The following is a 22,887-nucleotide window of genomic DNA, read 5'->3' on the forward strand; positions in this document are numbered from 1 at the left end:
AGGCAGAAAAGTGAAAAATAAATGGCATTGAGCTAGCAAGAAAGGAGAAGAGGGTGCCAGGAGAGAGCACAGAGTGAGGGAGCCCACAGGAGCAGAGAGGATGAGGAGGAAGGTGGTGTGAGCTGAGACTGAGTATTCAGGACAAGGAGAAAGAGGTGACAGGTGAAAGGAAGGCAGATGAGACAGAGTGGGTTATGAAGACCCTGGAATACCAAGCTGATGAGAGTACAATGTGTGTTGGAAATAATAGGGAGCCATTGAAAGCTTTTAAGGAAGGAACTGACAAAACCAGATCTGTGTTTTAGAAAATTCTTTCTGTGTCCAGAGCAAAGTATATGTGGGTCAGGGAAGACAAAGCCAAAGGAAAGAGATCAGTCAGCAGGCTGTGGCAACAGTGTGAAGCAGAATAGGGGCTGGTGGGAGAGAAGTGACAATGGGATGGAACTAACAGGACTTGGTGACAAGTAGCATCTCTAGGTTGAAGGACAAGATGTGGTCATGAATATTTCTATTCCTGACTGAGATGACTGTGTAGATGATCGGGCCACCAGCCAAAACCGGACCTTCATTGGAAGAGATCCTTTCTCTCATGAGAAGAGAAAAATCCTGAGTCAGAAGTTCTTCTCATGCAGAGTTTGAAAAGGAGTAAAGAAGAGCCTGGAGCTCAGTAAGCAAAAGGGAACTGGACATGTGCAGTTGGGATCATCCAGTGGGAAGTGATAAGTATACAAAGAGAACATGTCTTGGAAAAGAAAGAGGTGCCTGCAAAGAGGAAGTGGTTAATAGCATTAAGACAAAGACTAAAGGGGCTATGGCACCTGGCCATTAGGGAGCCACCAATGGATAACTTTTGTAGGAATAATTTTGGTAAAGTGAGATGGAAGACCTAAGACCAGTATTACAGAAAAAGAAGTAGAAAGAGTAAATAGAGGTAGCTACTGATTTCAAAACATGCGGCAAGGGAAAGAACAAGATAGGGGCAACTTGGAACAAATACACGATGACAGGACTTCTTAAAGGAACTGGCTGCCATGTAAAGGGCCAGGCTCCCATCGCTGGCAGCAGCTAGGCATCCTGGAGAAACGTTTGGATTCTAGAGGATGGATTCCTCCAATAAGTGTGGGAGTAAAAGAGGACACCAAAGGTCTATTCCACGTCAGAGATTCTAAGTCTCCGTGGAAAATGAGATTAGTCAAAACAGGTGTTTCTGCAGTCTGTTGTTTAGAACTGAGAGCCAAACTTCAGCATCAGGATACCAAGATTAGAGAGGGAAGAGCATTTCCCTTGCCTTTTGGCTGTGAGGCAAGTGGCAGGTACAACTTCCCTAGGAGGTATTTTAACTGGAGGCTACAACTCAGGCTAGAGAAAAGGAGTCAGGAAGGAGGAATGCCACCACCACGGAGGTCATCCCCTTCTTCCCACTAAGAGAAAGTCAGCTCCTTGTAGGAGGGAGCCAGGGAAGGAGGATCAGGCTGAAAACAGATTACATAACAGTGGAGCCAACCCTGCCTCCCTCCTCCCTGCACATCCCCAGGGAGGGAGCCATTGCTCCCTTAGGCTCCTGACTAACAGCAAAGCTGGGGCCTCCACCTCTTCAGCATGAGGTGGGTCCAGTCTGGCCAGCTGCTGAGGCAGCCTGCATCTCCACTACACCAGCCCAGAAGCACAGAGCAAGAAGGAGTGGAGGCGAGACAGACAGACAGACAGAATGACTGGGACAGGAACACAAAAGAGGGAGAGAGAAAAACACAGAAATACTAAGCAGTAATTAAACAGTCACCTATTGATAGTAAGTGAGTAGGGGTGGGGTCTACAGCTGACCCTGAAGAAGTTATCACTTCACCTCCCCAGATGTTAATTGCCAAAAGTGTAAAATGAGAAAAATAGCTTAGAAGATGCCTAAGGTTCCTTTCAGCTTAAACATCCTATTTCTCAAATTCTGTATATAGAGAGCACCCCCAGAGGCCAAAAGCATTAGCAGCACAAAGAAAACAAAATGAACCCCAGCAAAGAAGATGCACCTGCCCTCTTGCCTGCGCGTCCCTGACAAACAGGGACACATGCACACATGCAGGAGGGTCGGTGCTATGTGGAAGGGGTGCTTCTATTAATGGCAACAGTCAGAGCCTCACATGCGCCTCCTCGATTCATACATCTCTTCTACACGTTAGTAAATACTAATCCCAACTAACCTAAATGCTTAACAAATGAGTCATTTTAGATTGTCAAGCATCCTAGGTAGCTAAGAATTTACTCTTCAAATGAGCAAGACTAGTTTTAAAAGCCATCCCAGAGGGAAATCTTTTATTATTGTTATAAATATTTTAAGCAGACTCTGCCAAATCTCACTGCCAGTTCTCAATGGCTCTCAGTGGTGACAAGTGCCCTGTGCCATGCCCAAGCTGTACCCACAGAGCAAATAAACTGTAGGACTACTCTCTGGGGTGCCCTGCACAGAAGAGGGGTTGGGGGGACAGACTCGCAGAAGCTGTCCCTGATCTGTGGACAGAAGACAGCCCACCAGCCAGCCCATTCTTCCTACCTCAGAGCTGAACCTTTAAGCAGTGGAAAGGGATAAGGGTAGATTTTTCAGAGCAAGTGGAAAGCCATAAAGCTGGGCTCCCTTCCCGTTTGGGTAGCTCTGGGAAACCTAAGGCCACTGTCCAGAAATATATAAAGAGATTGAGTTTAGGCAGAAAGATGGGTTTAAACAGATTCGTCTCCCAGCCTCTCTCCTATCCATCCACCTGCTCGAGGTGCTGGACAATCCCAGAGGCTCTCAGGTTGCCTTCTCCAAACCCAGGAGGAGAATGGAGACCAGGGTACATCCCAGGCCCCCAGAGTCAGGGTGAGATGGCCTTCTTGGCCATAGCAAGAGCTAGGACCCAGAGCTACCTGTGAGCACACCAGTGAACCTGGGCCTGGGGACTCTGGGCCCCTGGAGAGGCAGGCTGCCACACCCCACGCAGCCCATTGAAGCTCCAAGGCGCACACCACAAGTACTATCCAAGATGCCCTGGGTGGACAGGTCAGGTAAGACTCCCCTACCTTGGATGCCATCTAGGCTAGAGTGGAGAGGGGAGAAAAACTACAAAGGTGGAGCATTTGTCCCTGCCAGCCTGGATTATAGCAGAATCAGTGAGTCATGTGAAACCAGCAGGTTTGAAGTCTCCTTCTCCCTTCCACATGGGTGAAACTATACAGCAAGGGCAGGAAAGTAAAATGGCAGTTGGGGAAAATAAAGACCACCATGTTACTTCACCTTCTCAGTGTAAAGTCCCCTGCTGCTTCAGGTTCTGGCACCTCCCTTCCCCTGTGCTGCCCCAATAAGGGACCTTCTCCCAGCCTCTTTCTGAGAATTCCCACCTCAAGGCTAAACACCGGAAGCACCAAAGGGGTGTTTGTAGCCTGAAGGCAGAACAGGGCAGGCTTGGGGCAGAGGGCAGGCACTGGCTGGCCGCTGGGGTTAGGGGGTGGTGACAGGGCACAAAGCAGCTGCCTCTGTTTCCCTCAGCACAGGAGTCAGGGAACAGATACCACGTCATTCTCTGCTGGCACATGAAGGAGGAAACAGCTCTTCTATAGGTCAGTTTGCCTTCAGGCCAGCCTTGGACTTAACCAGTGGGCTGGAGAAGGCCTGGAGCTACCCCAGAGTGTTCCCAACAAAGCCTTCTTGATGATAGTTGTTCACAAGATAAAAGACTGAAAAAACACAAGTGCCAGTGAGGAAGTCCCAAGCAAAGGGTGACTGGGCAGGAAGGGAGGGAGTGTCCCCTGGGCAGTGCTGGAGAGGGGTGGACCACTCCTCCTTTGACTGCCACGGAGACAAGACAGGCCCTTCTGACCCTGGCCTGCTCACAGTCTCTGGCTCTGCCCTGACCATCTGCAAGACTCCTGGCTCTACAGATGTCAGCCTTGAGGTTCCCAGGCCTCTCAGCCCACCATCACCCCATTCTCTGCACCACAGACATGCACACACAGACACAAGCCAAGATAGCCACCCCCTGACAAACAGCATCATTGACACCCACTTTTAGCTCCAGTCACTCAATTATTAGATTCAGAGTGGTGTGAAAATACCAACACTTTCAGATTCTGCCTCCCACATGCCCACAGATATCCAAGAGCATCCTCCAATGGTGGCACAAGACGACTCACAACCTAGAAATCTACTTCTGTGGTCACCATCCTCACCAACAGCAGCGCCAGGCAGGTGACACTGTAGAGATGGTCCAAACAGTGCCCAGCCTGAGGTCAAGCTCATGACACCCAAGTCAGCCTCAGGAAGCAGAGGACCTGCACACAGAGTTGGTTTACAACAGAATGGCAGGAGAACTCACACTCCACCCACACAGGACCAAGGGCACCTGGTGCTGACCTAAGGGCTGAAAGGTTCAGAGCAGGAAGGCTGATGTTGCTGCAGTGCCAGGGACATCTTTCTGAGGGAGGTGGCAGCCAGCAGACAACAAGGCAGGGTAGAGCTTGTTATAGAGGAAATAGCATAGCATAGAATTCAATAAGTGAGCCATGGAACCAACCAAACTGATTTTAAATATTCACTGTCACTTCCTGGCTGTGAGATCCTAAGAAAGGCCCCTAACCTCTCTGATTTTCACTAGCTTGGTAGGTAAAATGCCAATGGCTCCTTTAGAAGCATGCTGAGGGAAAGGATGTCCTTTAAGGAGCTGGTCTGTACTAAGCAGCTGAGGGGGGTAAACAAAGGCATGAAGGCTGAAATGAGGGTAGTGTGTGAACAGAGGCAGGGGCCAGAGGGCAAGGAAAGCTGTGAGGAGTTCAGAGGTCCAGGTGGGGCTCCAAGGCTGGATAATATTGTGGCAAGAGGGGCCCACCTCTGCTCCCATCTCTGGAGGAGGCCTCCATCAGCCAAGCTGCTGCCATGGAGGTGGTAGCCCTGCCAAACAGGTTGTCAGCCCTGTTAGGGGCTTTCTTCCCCTTTGAGGTGACTCTGACAGGGAAATCAGCAGGCCAGTGGTGCAGGCCTGGGCAGCGCAGCAGACAAGGCCCTGGGGACAGCTTAAGTGGACAATAATTGCAGGTTATTACATACCGGGCTGCAGCCAAAATCCAGGCAGCTATTAAGTGTGATTGGGAGAAATAATCAGGAGGAAGAGGATGGATGTGATGCCAGACTGCTCCCTCTGTTCTCAGGGCTGCTGTGAGGTTAGAAGCTGAGCAGAGACAGGAACAGGTTGGGAGGGGAGAGGATCTTATTTATAGAACAAACACCCTGTGTTTAGGGAAGCAATTCCGTCTTTGTCTAGGATGGATCCTTGCCTCTCCTCACAAGGTGTGCAGAGCAAGGGTGACAATATTCATCCTAGAGATCAGGGACTGAGGTCCGAAGAAGGGAAGCCATGACCCCAGGGCACACAGCAAGTCTCCACTGGTCCCTTTGCTGTTTGATGGCTGCTGGACACGGCAGTTACTCTTGGCACAAGATCCTAAGCTCTTGGCTCTGGCCCTGGTGGACAGCCATGAGATTGACCAGGGAGCCTCTTGGGACTGGATGTGAAAGCAACAGTGAAGACCCAAAGGCGGGGTCTAAATCAAAATCAAGTTCGTACCACCTAGGTGCCAGCTTCACAGACACGATGGACCAGGGCAAGGGGCTTATCATAATGCCTTTGGTTATTTCCAAGAACTTTATCTTTTCACTAAATCTATCTCAGGAATAGAAGAAGAAATGCCTGCCTGCCCATTTTACAGATGAGGGGACAGAAACCAAGAGCCTTACATGACTTCAGCACAGCAGAGCAATGAAGCTCTGACCACTGCTGGTATAGGGGCCAGCAGACACCACCCCAAATCTGTTGATTGGAGAAGATGGCAGAAGGAAATGGCTCTTATTCCACTCTCTGCCACCAGACTAGGGTGGTGTGTGATTTTTTGTGGTAGCTGGAGTCCCCGTGTTGTCTGTAGGAAAGGAATTTTCCTTTCTGGGACAAGGATTGGGTCCAAATGGGTGGCACTGCTCTTGTATGATGGCCCGTTTCTGACCTCCTTCCCCATCTTCTTAATCTTCCAAGCCTACATCTCACTTTGGAAACAAGGGTGAGTGCCCTCATTCCAGAAGCACCAGGACCATGGGCATCTTCAAAGAGATTCCCTGAGACAAAAATCACACTCTAATATTTAGCAGAGGCAGCTTCTAAGTAGGAAGCCCTACCCAGGTGGCCCACTGATGGAGACCAGTGAGGGCATGTATGTGACGGTGGGTGTTAAGCCAGTCCTCCTCCTTCAAACACAGACGTGAGAAGCATCTCGTAAGGGCTCGGGCCACCCTGAGGTTCTGACAGCCTCCTCCTCCCTCCTAAGGTAGACCCACTCCAGCCCCAGTCTGGATTCAGCCTGGCCCAGTGATCCTCCTCTGGATCACGTGAGAGCAGAAACCTGGCTGAAGGAGGGATCAGTTACATTGTGACTCAGCAAGAGAGCACAGGGCCAGCGAGTGAGTCACAGCAGCTTGCCCACCCTCTGGGCAGGGAAGGATGCAGGCCAGCAGAGCTTCCCTGCGTCTGGTTATGCAGGTGTGTGGGTGCAGGCTCCCCTGACAACACGGGTTCCAGGCAGCTACACAGTGTGACCTGAACGCAGGTATGCATCACAAAGCTGCTGTATTGAGGAAACTTCATGGAGGCCCCGACCTGAGCTGGGCTTCCTTCCTCTACACCCCATGTACACCCAGATGGAAACTTCACCCATGTGTTCCAGTTTGGAAGGAGTGGACTGAGTTCCCACTGTGGATCCCTTTCATCTCCCCAGCAACACTGGGAGGACCTCTCAGAAAAAGCCCAATGTATCCTTCCTTAGAAAATCTCTGTCATTACATAGACCATAAATGTTATTTTCTGCAACAGCTTGTACTTGGAAAGGAGATTTAGTATATTTTGTATGTATACATCCTTTCTTTTCAGTACTGGGACTGAACCAAGGGCCAAGAGCCTGTACACTGAGCTATGTCCCCAGGCCTTTTTATTTTTTACTGTGAGGCAAGGTCTCACCAAGTCATTAAGTTGCCCAGGCTTGGATCAAACTTGGAATCCTCTTGCTTCAGCCTCGCAGAGTGCTAAGATTACAGGGATGCACCACCATGCCTGGAGAGTAATTTATGTACAATGATCATAGCTAACATTTGATGGGTACCTACTATGTGGCAGGCACTACATAATCATTTCCTCTCTTAAGGTTCACGGCAAGTACATGCAACATATCAACCCCAAGTTTCAGAAGAGGAAACTGAGGCTCTGAGAGCATGACTCAAAAATCTGTCTGCTCTCAAAGTTCGAATCTTTCTAAACACAAGCCATGCATGTGTATGTATGCAGCATAGAATGTTAAGCCTTATATTCAGATTTTTAAGCAATTAATATTTCATCATATTTATAGACTATGAGCTAAATTAATGTTAATGTGTCTGTTAATAAGGGACCCAAATTTATATATACAGCTTTATATTTACACTTTAGGAAACTTTACACTTACTAAACGAGAGCAACCATCTGGAAATTGGGGGGGGGGGGGTGTTATTTTCTTAAAACCCTGTGGCATCTCTGGAATGTTCCTAATAGCAGCAAACCCTCATCCTGTGCAAGTAGAAACGACCTACAGAAGATGGGCCCTGAGGGCCAGGGATGCAGCTCAGTGTCACTATGCCTACCTGGCAAGCGCAAGGGCCTGAGTTCAATTCCCAGTACCAGGACAGGGCCCCTCCCCTCAGCACATGACTGTTGGTAGGGCGTGATTCTCCATTCACATCCATCCTTCCTAAATACTTGGCACCTCCTTTGTGTGATCTTGTACCAGTGACTCTGCGCTTCATACCATCATCAGCCAGTCTGCATGTGGCACTGAGTCCCCTTCTCATCTTTTCTAAGAGCTGGCCCAGCTGCAAACTCCCCGCCTATGGCTACCTGCCACCCTTGGAACACAAGCCTGCCTCTGCCCATGTCCTTCAGCTCCTACCTGTGTGCCCTCTTCAGCCTCACCCTCTGCCTCCCAGCCTCCTTGTCAAGATCTATTTGCACCCAGCTCCAGGACCCGGAAGCAGGACGGTTCCACACACACCAGTGAGTCTGAGGTCTAGGCCCTTTGAACACCTGGCCTGGGGTAAAAATCCTGAAGTCTCACCTTCCTAAATCCCCATCAACTTAGAGTCCCCCTGGCCCCATCCGGCCACCTCAGTCCTTCATGTCCCTTGCACAGCCTGTGGCCACTGAGTTCCTTAACTCTATGCAAAGGATTGTTTGCTGGGTTTCCAGAGCCTGGAAGCAGTGAGAAATATTAGGATTAGCGAGTCCAGGTAGAAATGTTGACCCAGCAGCATTATTAGAGACATGGTGGCCATGCTACAATGATATTTATCCACAACTTTGTGTGTATAATAAACACAACTTACTATTCCAGTTTCTAAAGTGAGCCCAGTGTCTGAAAACCTCAGGGCTCATGTACAATAAATTAACATAATTAAAAACTAATTAGTAAAACATCACAATTAAAAGGATGTGCCTCGGCAACACCTCTCAGGTAAGAAGGGGCCCAACTGCCAGCAGCCAGCACACAGGGCAGGCTCCAAAAAGAGAGAGACATTGGTGTCACCCTATGTCCCCTAAAGGCCTCCTTCCCCAAGCACCTCCTTGAGAAGCACTCACACAGTATCTGAGCACAGGGCATCCCTGGATATCCATCTCAGGTCTGGGCACCAGGCCCAGCAGCGAGGCAACCCTTGCCTCCTCTGCAGGAAGTAGAAGGGGCTGCTCCTGACCCTCAGCCCCGAGTGGCCTGTTAGTGATGTTCCGATAATATTGGCTGCCCGGACATTGATCTAAGCACTTTACCTGCACTTACTCATTTAATCTTCACGACAGCTCTATGAGCTAGGTTCTATTTCTCTGCCGACTTTACAAATGAGGAAACTGAGACACAAAGAGATTAAATAACATGCCCAAGGACACACCGCTAGTAAGCAAGAGAGGGAGGACTTAAAGCTACGAAGAGGACTCCAAAACACAGATTCTGCTGCCTTTACTCAAACACAGCTGAAGCTGCCTGCTTCTGCTGGACTGAGTGCTGTCCTTTTCAAGAAATGCAAATTCTCTAGGGAAGATAAGGAGGCAATTCCTCACCCCTCAGTGCAATCAAGCTCATCAAATTTATCTACATCTTTCTGTAGTCCATTTACACCCTCAACATCTACTCTCTCATCTTAATAATAATTTTTTTACATGAAAACTGTGAGTCGACCTCACAGATGTGCCACTGTCTCATCTTCAATATGACGTAAGGAAGGAAAGGAGGCTGGAAGAAAGGAAGTGCTGTTTCCATTTTATAGGAGGGAAAGCTGAGGACCTGGAAAGTCATGGCTCAGATTCCTTCTGCTTTTCCTTCTGGCTGTCCCAGCCACACTATGCAGGCTGTCCCTGGCTGTGACTCTGAGGTCCCTTTATTCTCACACTGCTCTTCCATTTGCATTCTGTCCTTGGCAAAAGTGAGGCAAAGCTCCAAGTTGGCATGGAAGCCTGGAAAAGGAGCTGACCAAAGGCACAGACTCCAAAAGCATTTCCCGCCAGTGCTCAGGGACTCAGGAGTCCCTAGCAGACCAGGGCACTATGTCCCTAGGGGTCACCCAGCAAGGAAACCGCTCAGAGGACCCTCTTCTGCTAGTACTGGCACTTGTCGTGCCCCTGAAGACAGCTCTGCCCTACTGGGAGAGCCCCTGGGTTTCTAAGCACACAGCATGCTCCTTCCTCTTCTCTTCCTCCCTGCAACGGGCTTGCTTCCCCTATCCAGACCTGCTGTGGGCTCAGGACAGACAACAGGGTCTTTCCATTGTCTAGGTAGCTAGCAGCTGCTAGATTTAACTGAAGGAAAAAGAATTGCAATAGGAATTGTTTCTCTTCTGTTCTCATCTCAGGTTTTTAGGGTTTTCTTGCTGTTGTTTTATTAACCCTTGCCAAATTATTGAAGAACAGAGAAATCCTGGGCTTGTGGAGAAGACCTGTGGGTGCTGAGGCTGCCTTTAAAGCCCCATCTTGCCTATGCACCCTGTATCTAATGGGATGCCTCCTGCTCACTGTCACTGGCAAATCCATAGCCCACTGCTCACTCCTGGCCTGCCAACTCCCACCCCTGCCTCAACTGGTGACCTTCCTCCCCTCTTCTCAGGATAAATCACCCCTTCTTAAGGGCCAGATCAGGGCTTTCTCCTCCAGAAAACCCTTCCCGGGTGACATTGTCCACACGACCACTATCTTCTCTGGCCCACAGAGCCCGCTCTTTTCACTCTGGCCCTCAGCTGGATTATGCCCTTGGGTGGTCCTGTGGCAATGTGAGTCCATCTCCTTGCCCAAACAGCACGTCACCTCTCCATAGATCGCAGGGGAGACCCTGCACCTCCTGCCTGCCCTCCTGGCCCTGCAGTCTTGGCAGGGCATTCACTCCACAGAGGTGTTTAATTTAGAGGTATAGATTCATGCTGGGGGGAGCCCAATGTATATGGCAGTTCTGCTTTTAGCTTGGTCTCCAGATAATCTTGGAGAACCCATTGCCTATTTCCCTCCTGGCCCAGGTCTAAGTCCATAGTCAGCTCTGACTTCCTAGCACCATCTGCATCCTGCCATACAAGTGCCCCTCCATCTCCAAGGCTACTACCCGCCTTCCAGATCACCCACCCAACTTTGGATCGTTTTCTGTTTTCTCCCTGTTTTCTATTTTCTTCTATGTGAGGCTTCTTGGGCCTGGAAGACATTTACCCCTGTTGCCATTGCTGTTCTGAGGCTTCTCACTTGGGGTGACTTTGGTCTCTCTATCTAGACAATGAATTCTCTGCAGGTCTTGCTCCCCTGCTTTCAGTGGGAGATGACAAGGGCTGGATGCATGCAAGAACTACTGAGAAGTAATGCCTCCAAGCCAAGCAGCATGGACTGGGGAGGCTGGGTGGCTGCATGTGTTCTGAACTCCCTGTTCTCCTCCACAACCCTGAACTCCTTTCCAGAGAGTAAGGCACAGATGACTGAATACAGTGTCAATTCCCTGCCTTAGTCAGATTAGCCACTGGTATCTATAAACTTCACCCTGAGCACCTACTGTGTGCCCATCACTGTGAGAGGGGTTTCGGAGGAACAGGGGGGACCAGGTCACTGGATGCCTGCTCTCCAGGAGTTCGCCATGGAGATGGAGAGAGAGAATCCACAACCAGGAGAGCCGGAGCAGGTCTGGAGGTGTGCCCACAGCCAGGGCTGTAGAATGTGGGTCAGTGGGTGCCTGCAAGAATGATGGGTGGCTCACTGAAGGGAAACTGAGCACAAAGAGGGCTCCCTCCCCACTGGAAGGAACATGGGAGAGGCAAAGAGAGTGGGTGATCAAAGGCAATGGTAAGGTCTGAGTTCCTAACCTGCCTGACCCAATACCCTACATGGGGGTAGGCAGTTCTGACACCCCCAGAAATGAATCCGCAATGAAATGTGAGCCCCAAGCCCAGAGAGGAAATGAGAAGCAATTGTTCCCAACTCCCACTCCCATTTTCCAGCCTTCTCCCTCTCTCTCAGTGGATAGAATAATTGTGACCGTGAAGTGGCACTTGGAGAAAAAGTTTTAAATCTCCTTAAATGTCACAGTGAGTGATACTTTGCCCCCATCTTTCCCTAATTACATTTCTCTTTGATGATCTAAGGTTAAAAAAAAATTAACTCAAGTCTTCCTAGAATATCAAGGGCAAGGATACCAAAGAGCCAACCTAACATGTTCCATCCTATTTTTCCAGGGTCCTGCTCCTATATTGCATTCATGTAAGATACCTGTCTGTGTTATTTTATCCCTGACACTCTGCTGCTTGGAGAGATGGGAGCCTAAGAGATTCAGCTCTGTGCCTTTAAGAGATCAATGCCTAGGAAGAAGCTGCCTCTGCTGCTGTTTACACAGGTAGCTCAGTTATCACAGGACTGGTGCCCTGGCTGCGTCTGCCCCAACAAGCTGGGAGGGAGGAGGTGTTCTTGGTTCACCATACACCTGCCAGAAAGCTGAGAGGTGAGGGTTGTGCTACGCCCCAAGGGGAGATGGCCCAAATTCAAAATGAGTCATTATCAGGTGGGCTAGAGGGAGGAGGAGAAGCCTGTCTAAGGAAGAAGGAGCTCTCCACGGCCTTGCTTGGGTCCACATACAAAGGGACACAACACAGAGAAGCAGTTCTGGAGGAAGCTGGCACAATGCAGCATGGACATCTGAAATAATCAGGTGTCCCTTTTTATTAGCAACCCCCCTCTATATTCACACTGGCCCAAGGACAGCTTTTATTTATGTACTGGTTACTATTATTAATAATAAATATGAATAATTAAACAATTGTGGATAATTTACTTGGATGTGGGGGTTGACTGGGGTGGTGGCACGAAAAAGAGGGTGAACCCCAGTGGCCTCTCCTCAGCTGTCCTCTCCTTTTCCAGCTGCCCTGACTTTCCATTGCTATGTCTTTGCTTTGAGGGGGTGGAAGGCAGGAAGAGGGAGAGCCCTCAGGAAGGAGCTACTCTCCTTAACTCCCTTATGATGGCAGAAAATATATTCCACTCTGCTGTGAGCTCCTGGGAGTCAAGCATCAGCACTGAAAGATGATGTTGGAGGAGATGCTTTGGATAATTAGCTTCTGCTGATGTGGAGGGGGGGGTTCAACCTGCTAGGCCCACACACACACATATGCACACGCGTGTGAAGAGTATGAACACAAACCGGGTCTGTGCACATGTCCAGGCTGTATCCACGCAAGCACACATAGTCAGGTCAGGACAGGACACACATATTCCTCCTGCCAAACACACACACCCTCCATGTGCTTACCAGGACATGTCCACGTCATTACAACACCTCTCAGGCACACCAAGCACACAGCCATAGCAGGCAGACTCTGAGTTTCCGTTCCCTTCCATCAACTCAGGACAGTTTCCACACCAACGTAAAATAACTGGATAATGTAAGCCCAGGATACCTAGTCAGAATCAACTACACTTACAATTCCATCAAGCAAAGACAGAAGAATCTAAAATGAAAGGAAGAAGTTCCACAGTTCTTAGAACCTTACTTGCTTTTTGATTTAGGCTCCCATCCTTCGAGGGAAGCTTGGGGTTCTGAGGTGAACCTCGAACCTCGAACCTCGGGGCTGGGAACCTCAGGGCCTCGGGCCTCCTCTGGCGCTGGAGAGTAGCACTTTGTGGTTGTACCACGCCGGCTTGGCCCGGGTTTACAGACTGCTGGGGTCTCGTTTCTTGAAATAAATGTTAAAAACATATCGTGTAGTAACTTGGTGTAATTCGAGAGTAAGAGCAGAGAAACCCAGAGCACCCGAAAGTGGCCAGCCCGGGACCCTCCGGGGTTAGGCCAGCAGCTCGGCCCGCCGCCCCAGCTCCCAGCCCCGCGGGAAAGCAACGCATGATTTTAACTGGCCCGACTTCTGGTGCTGGGAAAAGCTGTCCTGGAAAGACAAATGCGGGAGAGGATGGGGTGCAGGTAAATACCATTAAAATGAAAATCTGCTGCCCCAGACAAGTTCACCACCAGTATTCGCACCCAGAGGCGGGGCTGCTCCAACCAGCTCCCACGCGTGCCACTCCCTCTCCAGCTCAGGGCAGGTCCCAGACCCGGCGGGCCCGCGGGGGAGTACGGTGAGGCACTGGCTGGGAGGCTGCGCCTTGGGCTTCAGCCTGCAGACGCCACTCCCCGCCTCGCACCTCTGGAGCTGGGGTGCAGCAAAGGAAACCCGCGGGTGCAGCGCACGCCGCTGGAGTCTGGGTCCAGCTGCAGCCCGGAGAGTGATTCGGGGCTTTATTTCTTTGATGGTGAGTGAAGAAAAAAAAAATTCCCCCCAATTTTAACCAGTAAAGCAAACGAGGGAAAAAATCAAGCCAGTGCCCCCGCGCTGGCTCACCGGACGCGGCGCCCAGCGCTTTCCTCCCTCCTCGGCCGGCCGGGCGCAGGCTTCCACCTTCCTCCCTCCAGCCGCTGGCCGGCCGAAGCGGCCGCCGCTCTCCAGGACGGGCCAGAGCGTCCGGGACCGAAATACCCATCCCGCCTTCGAAGAGCACCGGGACGAGAACGGACCCCAAGTCTCTACCCTCAGTCCCCCCGGTACAGCCCAACTGCTCCCCAGCCCCGTCTTCCCAGGTGGCTCGGGTGGCGGTGGATGCCCGGTGGGAGGGAGATCTGGGGCTGCTCTCGCAGGTTGGGGACGCGAGGAGGTACAGAGCAGAGACAGAGAAGCGGGGAGAGCGCGCGCCGGCGAGAGAGCTCCTGTCTACAGATTTATCCACATAATATATATTTATGTAGCTTTTTTTTCTCTCGACACTGATCAATGCGCACTCGGATCGCTGGGCGGACTCCCTCCAAGCCTGCCCGCTTTTTCTAGTCTAAATAAATAAATAAATGGAGCCAGATGGGAGAGGAAAGCGCCCATTCCACCGCCGCCGCCGCCGCCTTCGCCGCCCCGCCCGCCGTCCCTGCCTTCGCTTCGCCCGCCCGTCGCCCCAGTGGAGCGCAGCTCGGTGGATACCCCCTCCCCCCACGCCCACACGAAAACGAAAATCAATGTTTTTAAAATACAAAAAGTTGCACCTGCTTCTATTACAAAAAGAACCCCCAAAGGGTAACGAGAGGAGGCCGACTGCCCGGTTCCTAACGGGCACCCGCTGCCCACGGCCGCCGGGCCCCGGAATCTCAGCACCTCCCGAAGAGCCATGCGCCTGGCGCTATTTATAGCCGGGGGCCGTCTCGGACTGTACCAACGCCGCTCCGCGGGGCCGCCGACGGGGGGGAGGCGCAGCAAGGCCGGCGCCGCCCCACGCCGCCCTGCCCCCGCCGCCGCCCGCCGCGGTGCGGGCTCCCCCCCGCAGCGCGCCCACTCCCGACTCCAGCGCTCCCCTCTCCGCTCGCGCGCTCGCCGCCCCCACCCCTGGTCTGGATGGGAACTTGAACCGGTCCAGCCTGTTTAAACGGAAAGGACAGAGATCCTGTCTGTTCAATGTAAAAAAAAAAAAAAAAAAAAAAAAAATCAAATCAGACCGAGAGACGAGAGAGAGAGAAAGAGAGAGAGAGAGAGAGAGAGAGAGAGAGAGAGAGAGAGAGAGAGAGAGAGAGAGAGAGAGAGAGAAGGAGAGAGAAAGAGAGAGGGAGGGAGGGGAGAGGAGAGAGCGCGAGCGAAGAGACAGAGAGAGAGAGAGAGAGAGAGAGGAGCGAGGTGTAGGGAAATCGAGGGGGAGAGAACCCGAGTGTGTGTATGCGTGTGCGTGTGTGAGCGCGAGCGAGCGAGTGAGGGAGAGGAGCGAGAGAGTGCGAGCGAGAAAGAATAAAAGGAAAGAAGATTTTCTCTATGTATATAAAGATGGCCACGTTAGCAAACGGACAGGCTGACAACGCGAGCCTCAGTACCAACGGGCTCGGCGGCAGCCCGGGCAGCGCCGGGCACATGAACGGATTAAGCCACAGCCCGGGGAACCCGTCGACCATTCCCATGAAGGACCACGATGCCATCAAGCTGTTCATTGGGCAGATCCCCCGAAACCTGGATGAGAAGGACCTCAAGCCCCTCTTCGAGGAGTTTGGCAAGATCTACGAGCTCACGGTTCTGAAGGACAGGTTCACAGGCATGCACAAAGGTGAGTGCACCTTTCCCTCTCAACTTTGCCGGGGAGAAGGAGCGAGCGGGCCGGCAACTGGCGAGCGAGCGGGAGACGGAGCGAGAGGGAGCCTCGGGCAGGCGCCGCGGAGGGAGGCGCTCGGGCAGCGGAGACCAGCGCTGGGGCGCGTGGGGAGCTGTCCGCCGGGGCAAGGTTGGGATTTGGGCGAGGAACTGATAGGAGGGGTGCCTTGGGTAGAGCAGCGGGCGCAGAAGATGAAGAGAAAGAAAGAGAGGACGGAGGGGGTAAACGGGGATTGTGTTTTTGGGCACAGGGACTTGAAAGACTGGGACGGGGACCGCTGCGCCGGGCGAGCCCGAGAGGGTGAACGGACCGGCGGGCGCTCGGCGGGCCGGGTACCAAGGGTGCTGTCCATCGCAGTGGTGCTGAAAATACTACAGGAGATTGTCTTTTCATCCTCCTCTGGGGCCAGAGTAGCGGGAGAGCTCAGCCGTCTAAAGGGGGGAGAGGTGACAAATTCAGAGATATTTTTATTTTGCTATCAATTTAACAGTAAACTCTGCTTGTCGAGCTGTGAGCCTCAATAATCTGGTTGTGGTGTGAGTGACAGTGTGGGGAGTGGGGGAAGGGGGTGGTTTGGATGTTTGAAGGAAGGACTGATAAAACCTAAGGCAAGAATTAGCAGGGAACCGGCCATCCCCTGGGTGGACTGGGGTCTGTGAGACCCGGATAGTCCCCTTTCCGGAAAAACTGGGCTTCGGGGGGAAATATATGTGTCCAAGCCATGCATTTTTAAGAGTGTACCCTAATTTATCCCAAACTCACCATGCAGAGAGCCTTATAGTAGATCATTTCTCCCTTGCAGCAATCTTTACTAGTGAGTGCTTGAGGGAGGAGGAGACAGAATAATCAAAGAATTAAAACCTAACAACTTTTAAGAAAGTGGTCATAGGAATTGTCTACAGCCTGCCTGTTTTCTCCTTGTTTTATTATCTTTGAGGCAGAGCCCCAAACGTGTTCAGTTGTAGAATGTGTGTGGGTGGCTGGTAGGTGACGAAATTAGCCCAGTGCTCTGCTCCCTAACAGTAATATATAGGATGTGCAGCGGGGATTAATCGGTGCTGGAGCTGTGTGGGCAAGTTAAATGCTTTCTGAGAGAGATTGATCGCCAGACAGGGAAGGAGCGTGGGGATAAGGAAGTTGTAGGGGATGTGTATGGACGTTCCGTTTTTAATAAACAGTAGTGTGGAGAGCCGCTGAAGATGCTGTGTGAGAGCTGGTGGTTTTAAAGATGAAAACACACACATGTACGCCCACCCCCACATAAAGAGAGCAGCCTCATTCCTGGCCACAAATGGGCTATGAACAGAGCTGAACCTCCAGCACATTAGGTGCAGAGCTCGGAACTGTCTGGCTCCCTGAGCAGCAGTGGCTTTCACTACCACAACCACCCTCCTTCTCCAGCCCTCCCTTCATCCGAATACTAAACAGAGCTCCAAACTCTTCATAGTTGGAGTCCCAGAGAGCAGTTTTTATTGGCTTTAGCATCTTCCAGCTTGCCTGCTGAGGAGTAAATCTTAAAGTTAATGGCATGTTGAGTAGCACAGAAATAGAGCAGAATGGAAATATACTGGATTTGTTGGGGTGGGGTAAAGGTGGGGGCTGTAATGGAGAGAGAAGCCAACCTGTTTTCAACATGGAGAAAATGTCTGTCTGTCCAGAAAAGAGATTGAAAAGGTGAAATGGAAAGGCAGTCTTTGAAATAATATTTGCAGGAAAGAAACACTTTCTTTCCCCCTCCCTCTCAACCATATCTTTGTAGATTTTCCCTTTCCAATCAAGCTCCCTAGAAGCTAATCAAGGCTTGTGTCAAACCTTTGTCATTTTAATAGGCCCCTGGATTTTAAAATAGTAATAATAAAAATTTTAATAGCGTAGGTAGGAATGGTTTTTGCCTGCCCATGATCAGTTTTTGTGGTAATTCAAGATTTCCAAGTTTAAAAAATCAGAACCCACTAGAAGCAAAAGATAGCTGTGGGGAGCTAGGCATCCTATGAGATCGGGGTTGGAGCACTTTATTTACTTCTTTCTTTCAAATGAAGATAAACTTTAGCAATATTCCTTGGTTTCTTCTCAACAATTCCTTGCTGATATCATCACTTTGCTTCTAATGTAATTTGGTCTGATTCATATTATAAGAAATAGAATTTTAATCATTTGTATCAGGGAGAGAATATATGCAAAATTCCTAGGAAGGTAAAACTTCATTTTCCAAATAATTCTTCTTCCAAACTGTCTCAGTCGGTGACAGGCAGGGCCCGTTGGCTCTGGCATCCTGGGTGTCACAGCTCACCCTTCAGAGCTTGAGCATATATTTTTCCTTAAAACTTCCTGCTTCTCCATCCTTCTGATCTTTACAGTCGAGTTTGGCCACAATCTCTAACCATGCCTGTAAGCTCCTGGAGAGCTGAATAAATGAGACCATTTCCAAGGGCTGGTTTATCCAGTCCTAGTAGAGTTTGAACTCCTCCTTCAATGATGCAGCCTGACTTATTAGCTAATCCTGATAAAATAAGCCTCTGGCCACCTTAAAAAAATTACTGACTTGCCATTGCTGATTAATTACTGTTAAGTCAAAAAACATGATGAGGCTGGAAGAATGAGGGTTGCATTTGGCTTCTAGATTTTCCCCATCTCTAAACTGACAACGTGAGACTAGGGATAGAATCATGCCTTTGTTAAGCCTGGTTTCAGGGCATATTCATGGCTCTTGCCTTCCCCTTTCTGAATTTACAACTTCTAATGAATAATACTGGGGTAAAATTGAGACACACAAGCAAATACTGGCCCCCAGCATGGATAACATGTTTATGTTATTGGTTTTTTAAAGCAGTAAAAAGTAAATGAAATGCATGAGATTTCAGGTGGATAACCATTTGCTGGCCACCTACCATTTCAGGTAACTAAAGAAGGAAGGAGTTCTAAGGGTTAACAGAATACCTGCCATGCCATGCGTAGAGTGCACCTTAAAAGGCAATTACTCTAGTCAAATTGGGAGTCTGTGGAGGAGGGAGTAGGTGGGTGTTGTGGAGCAAACCCAGCCATATCCAAGAAGGGCTGTTGAGCTGGGAAGCAGCAAATAGCAGCTGTGGACTGGGGTAATTGCTGTAAAGGTAAATTTACCCCCCAGAGACCAGCAAGCAATTGGGGGGAAGAGGGTCTAGGTGTTAGGCAGAGGGAGAAAAAAAGAAAAAAATCAAAATTCAAAGAAACAACACCCAAGGAAGAAACCTCAGCACAGTGCAAACTCTCTGACTTAGTCTTTTTTTCCTCCCCCCATTTGAAGCACTTTTGGAAAGATTGTTTTTCCAGGCTCCAAAGAGAACGACATTGTCCTATCGATTAAAGAAGAGAGAGGCTAATTCCCGGGGTAGCAGCAGAAATGAGCTAAGGACCAATTTTGTCCCTTCTTGTAGAATTTTTCTTCCTTGGAAAAGGGAACAGGTCACCCACCAGTCTACTTCCTCTCTTCTCTCATTTTTAAGTTATTTCTATTTTCTTTTTTTTAGTTCTTGGAGAACAAACAGAGGCAGTGACCAATGACACACATATACTCATGCCTACACACACACACACACACACACACACACAAACACACACAGAAAATCACACATGAATAAGTCAGCAATCCATTCATGACTTCGTTCCTGTCTAGCAGGATAGGAGGCAGCAAAGACTGAGTTACTGGGAGACATAAAGACTAGTGCTCTCTGGATAGCCATATTATGATGCATTATCTTTGAAGTCATTTAAGTCCAATTTAAATGGTATTTAGTATAATATTTATGAATTAATGTAATCTAAACATAGGGCTGTCCCCATAGGTTTAAACAGCCTTTACTACTGATGTGTGCTTGTTCCCAGAGCCTGCGATGCATTTTAATCTAAACAGCTAAGTCCCCATCAGAGTCCCTCTTGTTATCCAGTCAGAACTGATCTGTGCCTGGATAACTACTCCGTTTTGAGATTTTCCCCACTGTGTGGAGGAAAATTTACTCTACTGACAGGCTGGGGGGCTCCCAGCCCAGGAGCCACAGCTACAAGGAAGCCAGCCCCTCATACTTTCGCACTACATCCAGAAGGAGGGTGGGGACCAAGTAATGAAACCTTCTGTGATTTAGCTCCGGAGGAGAGTGTATCATTTTAAAATATACTCACCATCAGCTGCAAAATCTCTCATTTCAACTGTATCTGAATAGGAAATGCCTAAAACCTCTTGATTTGGGGTGTAACTGGGAGAAAGAAAGACAAGGATTATGATTATGTTTGTTGATTTGTGGCTATCTTCATAAAATGATGTGTTATGTTTGCATTTAAGAGGCAACAATTTTCAGAACATAGAATTTCCACTTCATGCCTTAGCCGAGATGGCTCATTTTCCCCCCTCTGTAGATAGGTGAATTAAAACTGTAAGGCTCTATCTGATTTCTGTTTTCAAATGAGACTAAGAGAGTGAAGCTGAAGTATCAGCATGGACATCAGCTCAATTAAGATGAACTCTTTTTAATTACTTTGAAAACTAAAAAGCCAGTTCTGACCAGGGAAAGAGACTAGCTGAATGACTGGTTACACACCTATAGTTTTTAAAAAGAAAGACTTACCTCATCAGAGATAGGAGAGATAGAATAGCCAGAAAAAGAAAACAAGAAAAACACTTTTAAAAATAAGTTTCACCAAAAAACGAGCACTAGTATTCATCATGACTAAAATATATCAAATCAATAGCCACCATTATAAAACCTCCAAATTCCAAGTGGTGATGTATCCTATTTAAAAGGACAGAAAAAAAAGTATTGAGAAATAATTCATTTATTTAAGAAACTAGTGGTTACTCACTACTTGTGCACAGTTTTACTTATCTTTAAAACAAAGTTTCTCAGAATAGGCACACACAGATGAATTACTATGCACATATCCACGCATATGCATCCATGTGCAAGCATGACTAAGCACATCCTACACACATGAAAACCAAGCCTGGCCTAGATTTCATTGCACTTCAATAGAAGGATGTTGACATTCTCACCTCGGCCCCCACTGGCTTTAATGGAAATTCTAGATTGGGTTAAAAGAAGTCCCTTGGCACACTTTTACTCCCTGTATCACCTGTTCTAGTTGGCTAGATGTTAGTGGCTTCTCCTACACAGAACAAAGCAAAAACAGAAGCTTTTCCTGAATAAAGTCCTAATTCAAGAATGACTCAAAGAAAGCAATTACAAAAATGCACACCATAGATATGACCCCTACACTGTCATATTGCACAGTTCTCAGAATTCTTTCAAAGAGCGAATGTACAGGGGCGTTCCTGACGCCCAGTGATCTCTACACACCCCAGCAATTTAAGCATGACATGTCCATTACTATTATTAGCATCAACATTCTCCTTATTATAGTTTATATCCCAGCTGGGAGCAGGGTTTCTGGTTGATGCCAGAGAAGATAGTCAAGACCTCACCTCATTGGATGAGAAAAGAGCTCATTGCAACTTTGCCGGAAATGGAGTTGCAGAAAATACTGCAGAGCTCACACCTTCCTCGTCACCAAGAGATGGTCACTTTCCAAACTGACCCAAAAGAGATCTCGGCTCAAGAGAAGTTGGGGTAGATAGACTACTGGGGAGAAGGAGATGCAACCGGGAATACAGCCCAACATTTCAAATAGAGAAAAAGGAAAACAAAAAGGTTAGGGTCAAAATGCCAGCTAGAATCTGGGTGTGCTAGCTAACAGTGACCAAAACTGCAGCAGCTCCTGAAGTTGGAAGGGAAATCCTATGTGACATGCAGAAAGAAGAGTTTGAGGATGTGAAAAACAGTGTGTGTGGGTACTGAAGAATTGGGAAAGGGAAGATTTTGCAGCCTGTGTAGGTGTTGGTGTGAATGACTCTGTGTGTGTGTGTGTGTGTGTGTGTGTGTGTGTGTGTGCATGCGCATGTGCAGAGAAAAAATGAAAATTACAAGAAGAATGGAGATTATGTTAGGGGCAGTTTCATCTTCCTAGGCTCCATGCAGGATCAGGGAAAAGGGTGATGGGGAAAAGAGTGATGGAGTAAAGGAGAGAATCAGGAAAGAAGGACACTGTCCTCATTATTATATTCATTCTCTACCTCAGAACCCTTGGTTGAGATGTGTCAGTGATCTGAGTTCCAGCGTGCAGGGCTTTTTAATGTACTTGATTTCCCTACCCAGAAGTCTAGGTTTGGAAGAGAATCCTTTCAGTTTGGAAGTGTGAACTGCTTCTGTTCACCCATTGCCTTGTTTCAGAAATGACCTTCCATTTGGGATCTTAGTAGTCAGCCACAGAGCCCAGCTCTCTGCAGAGCAATTCTCACCACCATTGTTTCCATACCCCATGCACTGCCCCCGGCATCCCAGCATACTTTCCTCTTAGAGTGTTTTCATACATACACTCATACACACACAAATATATGCACAGGACTTGACAAGCTCAATCAAGACAAATCTTCCAAGCAGAGTGCTGCATTTTCTCTAAATACAGGCAGAGGATGGCAGACACCCAGCTGCCCTCCTTTTGGGTTCTCTTTAACAAGAGAATCATATTCACCCTTTTTACCTCTGCCTTCTCTAAGTCCTTTAAATATACCACCTCTCCAAGAACCACAGAAAGCATACTATCCTATCTAAATAGCCTAACAGTGATGGCGCACCTTTCAGAGCTTTCAGTAATGACAAATAGCTGGCTGAAGCACTCATGCCATAAGTTCGCCACCACTAGCCTAAAAGATCAGAACAGAGTCTTCTTCCCAACTTAGGTGTAGCTCTTATTATCCACCATCCTTCCTCTCTTTTCCTTCCTCTTGCCACTGAAGATACCCCTAAACTTTAAAGTGGGGCTTGATAAAGGAGATAAATATTCTACATGGTGGCATAGGGGTACATTTAAAGTTTTGAGGGCAAAAAGACAATTACAGGGGTAATTTTAGACAGCAGAGGAATTTCCCAAGTTGATACACTTGCCCTAAGAGCCCTCCATTTCCACCCATCAAGTACCCAGGAGCCCCGGAGTGATATAAAGCCTCAACACCAGGCCTACCCACAGGAAACAACAAAGAAGCCAGGTGGGAAGCCCCTGAGGAATTGCCCTGATTTCTGAGTCCCTCGAGTAGAAGGGGATGTTTTTAGGATTATAGATTCACGAGATTTCTCCTCTCCACTTGCTCGACATTTTGTGT

The 22,887-nt window shown here is 48.9% G+C and overlaps 2 protein-coding genes across 47 annotated transcripts in view; one reads left to right on the forward strand and one right to left on the reverse strand.

Annotated features, from left to right (window-relative positions):
- LOC147830113 (uncharacterized) overlaps positions 1–14,863 on the reverse strand; it is a 65,546-nt gene extending 50,683 nt beyond the window's left edge. Inside the window, exons 1-2 of the mRNA XM_087189572.1 lie at positions 14,617–14,863; positions 13,088–13,270 (exon numbers count right to left, since the gene is read on the reverse strand). Coding sequence (XP_087045698.1) covers positions 13,088–13,270; positions 14,617–14,740 — 307 coding nt within the window. The 5' untranslated portion in view covers positions 14,741–14,863. The remainder of the gene's footprint in view (positions 1–13,087; positions 13,271–14,616) is intronic.
- Positions 14,864–14,871: 8 nt separating this feature from the next.
- The window catches only part of Celf4 (CUGBP Elav-like family member 4), a 286,009-nt gene continuing 277,993 nt past the window's right edge, over positions 14,872–22,887 (forward strand). For 14 of the 46 annotated variants that reach the window (XR_015442332.1, XR_015442317.1, XM_021236712.2 and 11 more), the window contains exon 1: positions 14,881–15,656. Coding sequence is in view for 42 of the 46 variants with exons in the window: in XM_021236712.2 (XP_021092371.1) it covers positions 15,371–15,656 (286 nt within the window). In the remaining 4 variants the exon portion in view is untranslated. Of the gene's footprint in view, positions 15,657–22,887 lie in introns of all 46 variants that reach the window. The other 32 variants (XM_021236699.2, XM_021236701.2, XM_021236704.2 and 29 more) reach the window with 8 other exon arrangements.

Source organism: Heterocephalus glaber, unplaced genomic scaffold (assembly GCF_053883595.1).
Source record: "Heterocephalus glaber isolate CG9 unplaced genomic scaffold, H.glaber_assembly_v1.0 deba00000331, whole genome shotgun sequence".
NCBI lineage: Eukaryota > Metazoa > Chordata > Mammalia > Rodentia > Bathyergidae > Heterocephalus > Heterocephalus glaber.